Source organism: Giraffa tippelskirchi, chromosome 7 (genome assembly GCF_054371585.1).
Source record: "Giraffa tippelskirchi isolate mGirTip1 chromosome 7, T2T-mGirTip1v1.2.pri, whole genome shotgun sequence".
NCBI lineage: Eukaryota > Metazoa > Chordata > Mammalia > Artiodactyla > Giraffidae > Giraffa > Giraffa tippelskirchi.
The window spans coordinates 148931417-148937417 of record NC_137281.1 but is presented as its reverse complement, the minus strand read 5'-3'; the positions used below and the strand labels follow the sequence as shown (position 1 = coordinate 148937417).

Below are 6001 nucleotides of genomic sequence, written 5' to 3'. Positions count from 1 at the left end.
TTTTTTCTGCCCTCATGAATGAGGTGAAGTAAGATCAGAGAGATCCAGACACAATTACCATGAGCCTGGGTGCTCAGTGAGAGCTGGGACCTGCTGCATCTGGGGTCATAGGGACCTGGAGACTACAGACACAGGAGTTAGAACAGGCGTTTGCAGGTGTCCCCAAAACTGCAGCGGATGGTGGGGGGAGGGGGGAGGGGGCAGACTGGCAGCAGGCAACAAGGTAGAAGCAGCGTACAGCAGGTAACCAGCAGGTTTCAGAGCAGAAGCCCAGCCACATGACTGAGGTTTAGACAATAGTCTCAGGAATGGGGGTATCGAACGATGAATCTGAGGACTAAGTCAAGAGCCAATCAACAGAACAAGGGAGGTGTCGGGTCACAGGGAATGAGGGGAGAACCCAGGGGAAGCAACATCAGAGGTTTCTGCTGAGCCTCTGAGTTCTTGGCCTTTAGCTTCCTAACAGCGGCAACCAAGACCTGTCTTAGAAAGTAAGAGAAACATAGGAGAATCGGAAAGCGGACGCACAGTGGAAGGCTGAAAGGATTTCGGGGACAAGAAGTCAAGCAGATCACAATGGCATGTGGCATCCACGGCCATTCCTACCTCGTGGCCTGAGTGGACTCACTCCCAAGCTGGAATAAATGGCCCACTGACCACGCTCTGCCCTGAAGCCCCAAAGTGGTTTTTATTGAATCACAGTACATAAAGTCACCAAAGGAGTCACCACGACAGCCGTGAGCTCACAGCTGCAACAGAACCTGGCTCAGGAGCCAAGCCTCCCCGTGAAGGTCAGCACCTCCAGGGAGGGACGGCGCAAAGAGAGAAAACTCTTCTCCAGCAGTTCGGGGACCACGCTCCTCTCCAGCAAAACCAAACGTCTGGTGAGTTCAACGTGCCTTCAGTGGGCTCTGTGGTCCATCTTGACCACAAGAAAGATGAACAGAAGCAGGTGGGGTGGGTATCCAACCCAAAGGCACAGACGGGGAGCGGGAAAGCAGACTGCCATGCCTTCTCCCTGGGAACAGACGGAAACCTTCCCGGGACATGGCCTGGGGCCCCGAGACACAGGCTTCATGGGAGAGGACTTCCAGAGGCCGAGCATGATGGTGCCAGGGATAGGGATCGCGGGGCTCCACGGGGCAGAAACGGGGCAAGCAGGTGGAGACACAACGGAAGAGTGAGGGGGGAAAGAGGCCCCTCGACCACGGCAGGGGCCACCGCCGGGAAGGGGGCAGCGCGTCCACTCAGTGTGGAGCAGGCAGCAGCCAGCAGAGCAGAGCCCAGACCCAGCCGGTGAACCTCAGCCCCTTCACGTGCAGAACGAGCTCGTAAAGGTTGATCTTCCATAAGCTCAAGGCCTCCCTGAGAGAGATCCGGGCCCTCCTGAAGAGTGAACGGGTCTTCTGCTTCTTGTGCCTGTAGGAGGGGCACGAAGGAAGAGAGAGAAGAAGACACGCAGAGTTGAGATGTGCGGCGTCACTTAGAAAAACGGAAGGCGGTGGCTCTGCCAACTCACCACCCCGCCTCCCCCAGGGGACGGCGGCTCCCGGTTACGTGATCAGACCGCTGCTCAATCCAGGACCAGAGGAACTCAGCTAGTCTACAGGCGTTTTCCAGGTAAGTGGGGTAAGTAAAAGCAGTTGTCACACACCTCATCAAAGGCCTGGAGGACCCACTGGGTATCACGTTCCAAAGTTTCTCTTTTTCCAAAAGTAGAGTTAATATTCATCAAGTCAGAGTCCCCAAGACTCAAACGTCAGAGCTCTCCCAAACTTTCTGAGGCTAAGAATCACCTGGAAACCTAATCAAGGTGGTCCTGGGAGGCTGGGGCCATTATGGATTCAGCCCAGCTCAAGGCCTTCTGCACCAACAAAAGGGCAGGATGGAAACTGGAGTTTATGAGGATCACCTATTCAAGACTTTTATTTGCTTTCTTTTTTTGGCCACACCACACAGCTTGCAGGACCTTAGTTCCCCAACCAGGGACTGAATCTAGGCCACAGCAGTGAAAGCACTGAGTCCTAACCACTGAACCACCAGAGAACTCCCAAGACTTCGTTTCTGGAACCTCAGAGGAAGAATGAATCGTGTTCAGCCCTTCCCTAGGCAGTGTATTTTGCTGTAATCTAACTCAGTGTTTGAGAGCGGGTGCATGATGCATGTGGTCAACACTGCCTTCACCTGTTTACCAGAATGACCCACTCGCTGCCTAGGATGGACGGATGGCTTGGAGCTGACCAGTCCAGGCCTCCCCTCTTGGGTGAGAACACTCAGCCAGAGCGTGGGCCTTCCCATGTGTGTGCTACCATCCAGTAGAAGAGCCTGGGACCCCCATTCCTCTACTACTCCCTCCCTGGGGAAGCACCCTCCCCTTCCGCCTCAACACCTCCGGGATGCTAAGGCATCTGAAAAGACCTGAGATCCCGAGAGAGCCGGCTGGTGACACGTTTTCTGAGTCACAGCCACACTTGGAGGGAAAAGAACACCGGCCTCGCTGCCTGGCGGGTGCTGGGGACACAGTCCCAGGACCAGGCACGGATGAGATATGCACCAGGGCATCCTGATCCCAGGTCTGGGGACCCTCGGGTGGGACTGAGACTATCAGAAAACACTACAGACTTTACTGAGCGTAAGGGTCACGAGGAAAGCTTGCTCAGGAAGGTGAGGTCCCAGAACCCACAATTTTAACCAATAGAGGTGGCTCTCTGGACCACCTTAAACATAGCCCCGAGGTATCAGCCAGTTCCCTGGAGCTGGTTTCTGCCCCTAACTTCCTGCAGGGAGAGTTGGAGACTGGGGTGCTCAGGCCGGGCCCTGGGGGCTGGGAGAGAAAGCAGAGGCGTGCAGACCCCTGGGGCGGATCGGAGAGCTGGGGTGGGGTGGCGGGGGGAGGCCGGAGCCCACACTCACGCAGCCAGTGCCTTGATGCAGCATCGCGACATGTTGAGGAAGGAGCTGGCGCTGGCGCGGGTGCCCAGGGCGGCCTCAATGCCTCGCAGCAGGTCATTGGTCTTGAAGATGAGCAGCATCTGGCGCGGCACGCGGTTGAGGAGCTGGCTGATCTGGGGGAGGTAGTTGGCTGCGTGGTTGCGGATCTCTGAGTCCTGAACAGAAAGAGGCGGCCGGAGTTGGGGAGGGGGGCCCAGGGCGGCAGTAGACGTCCGGGCTGCCAGTGATCGGAAGGGGCTGTGGGGAGGCTCCGGGAGGGAGGGTCTAGCACAGTGGCCTCGGCAGCACTAGGAACCTTTCCGAGGAAGAAGCTCAGCCCAAGGGGTGTTGTAGCCAGACAAACCTGGACAGGATGTCTCCCCCAACTTCCAGCCCAGCACCGGACACAGCACTGGAGCCCATCAACAGGGGGGAACAGGCCTCATTTCTACTGCCTCTGCCGTCCTAGCTCCTTGCAGCCGAGGTCACCAATGCCCATCCCCCAAGCCCCCAAGCCCCCAAGCCCCCAGGCCAGTACCAAAGGGGCAAGGAGTCTACCTCCCCACCAACCATCTGATGGGTCCGGCCTCTCAGCCCAGGGGTCCACCTCTGTGTTATTCTCCAAGGCTCTGCACTGGCCACCAATTTTCAGGCCAGGTCAGGAAGGACTCTTAGAAGCTGGTACTGGCTGAGTCACCAGTACTGGCTGAGGCCCCTGTCCCTCCAGCCAAACCCAGGCTGGTGCAGTCGACATGTCTGAGCTCCTGACCCCAAACCCAAGTCCAAAGTCCTGCCCCACACCCTGCCAGACCCCGAGCCCCCACCAGACTTGCCCGCACCTGCCCGCACAGCCACAGCCCATAACTGTCCTCCAGGTTGGAGCCAGCGTCAGCCCGCCCATGCCCAAGGTCCTCAGGCCCTCGGAGCAGGATTCAGGGCGAGCCCTTGCCCCCTCCTGGTGGGTAAGTTTCAGGGCCAGTTTCCCAGCCTTTCCTGTCCCTGAGCTCCGCGTGGTTCTGGGCAGATAACTGCCTCTAGCCAGAGTCCTGAGTACAGAGCGAGGCTCTGATCCCGTCTCAGTCTCCAGGGAAGCAATGATGGCGATGGTGATGGAGATGACAAGAGTCCATGTGTACTGAGCATCACTAAGGAACCCGGGCACTGTGACATGCTTACATGTATTAACTCATCTCATCCTCACAACAACCCTATCAGGCAAGTGTATATCCCCATTTGAGAGGAGGAAACTCAGGCACTGAGAAGTAAAATAACCTCCCCAAGGTTTTACAGATAGTGAGTCAGGAGTCAAAGCCTGGTCATTCAGCTCCCAAGCCTGCACCCTCACCACCAGGCAACACTGCCTGTCATCTCACAGAGCACTGTGCGGCCCAGAGTCCTAAAACCCGGGCATGCTGTGCCCGCCTCCCAGCAGAACCCCGAGGGTCCCCAGAGACAAAGTGTGGGGGGTGCACGGGGCCGGGCAAAGTCACACCAGCGCCCAGCGGAGCTGCCAAGCGCTTCGCCCCAAAGCTGCCCTCTGCAGCGGAGGCAGGACTCTCGGCCATTTCAGACACACGTGTGCACCGTCAACAACTGCCTCACTGTGAAACCTGAAATGTCCCCCAGGCAGGAGCTATCAGACTAGAACATCTCAACATGAAGCCTGACGCCAAGAGCTTGTCTGCCTCCCCACCTCCCGTCCCCCACTGCTTGCAGGGGCTAAGGCCAGATCAAGGACCCCCTCAGCACATAGACCCCTCTAAGCAAGGTCAGACTAGCCTGGCCACAGCCCCTCTGGAACCCAAACAAAAGCCGCTGAGTCCACCCAGGCAACCCTGAGGGGCTATTTCTCAGAAATAGCTTGGCCCCTGCTAGATGCCTACCTGATTGCAAATATAAAACTCTAAATTAGTTAATATAAACAAGTATCATTCACCAAGCACCTACTGAGTGCCATGTGATCTTTCCCATCTCTGTGGCTTTAATCCCATCTATAGGCTGTGTGCGGAAAAGGAAATGGCAACCCACCCCAGTATTCTTGCCTGGAGAATCCCAGGGACAGAGGAGCCTGGTGGGTTGCCATCTATGGGGTCGCACAGAGTCGGACATGACTGAAGCGACTTAGCAGCAGCAGCAGCATAGGCTGTGTGCATGCTAAGTCGCTTCAATCTTGTCCAACTCTGTGAGAAACCATGGACTGTAGCTCTCCAGGCTCCTCTATCCATGGGATTTTCCAGATAAGAATACTGGAGCAGGTTGCCATTTCCTGAGGGGATATTCCCAACTCAGGGACCGAACCCGGGTCTCCTGCGTTTCCTGCATTGCAGGTGGATTCTTTACGGCTGAGCCATCAGGGAAGCCCGTAAGACCTGGCACGGCCAAAAGAAAAGAAATAAAAAGCAAACAAACAAAATGCATCTTGGCTCCATTCGCTTCTCTCCACCTCCACTGCTATTAGCACAGTCTCAGCGCCAAGGTCTTTCCACCTGCCTCAGCCCCATGGCTCATCTTGCCCCACTCTAGAGAGAGACTTAACAGAGGGAGTCTGAGCATATCCTTCTCCTGCTCAAAGCTGTCAAAGGCTTTGTGCCGAGAAAGAATCTGAACTTCTTGCGTGACGCTCTCCCAGTCCAGCCCTCCATACGCTTCTCAGTCCAGCACGCCCCTCACTGACTCTAAACTACCCAACCCTCTGCCTGGTTGCTTTCTCCAAGTCCCTCCTGTGGCTGACGCCTTTCTTTCTTTTATCCATTTGGCTGCACCAGGTCTCAGTTGCCGCACACAGGCTCTTAGCTTCGGTATGGGGGATCTTGTTCCTTGACCAGGGATGGAACCCGGGCCCCCTGCGTTGGGAGTGTGGAGTCTTAACCACTGGACCACCAAGGCAGTCCTGGTGCCTTTCTCGTCCTTCAGGCCTCAGCTTACATGTCGACTCCCCAGCGAGGTCTACCCTATAGCATCCCCCCACCCCACATCATCACCGCTGCCCTGCTGGTCTCTCCCTGGCACCTCTAACCTGCAATCACTCCATTTATCTGTTTGTTCACTTGTTTACCATCTGTCTCCCTCT

General features: G+C 56.4%; 1 protein-coding gene across 6 annotated transcripts in view; it reads right to left on the bottom strand.

The window, feature by feature from the left end:
* Window positions 1-664: 664 nt before the first annotated feature.
* Window positions 665-6001, bottom strand: part of ADCK1 (aarF domain containing kinase 1) — a 128422-nt gene continuing 123085 nt past the window's right edge. For all 6 annotated transcript variants that reach the window (XM_081510581.1, XM_081510584.1, XM_081510585.1 and 3 more), the window contains 2 exons: window positions 2914-3107; window positions 665-1419 (listed from right to left, as the gene is read on the bottom strand). In XM_081510581.1, coding sequence (XP_081366707.1) covers window positions 1248-1419; window positions 2914-3107 — 366 coding nt within the window. In that variant the 3' untranslated portion in view covers window positions 665-1247. The remainder of the gene's footprint in view (window positions 1420-2913; window positions 3108-6001) is intronic.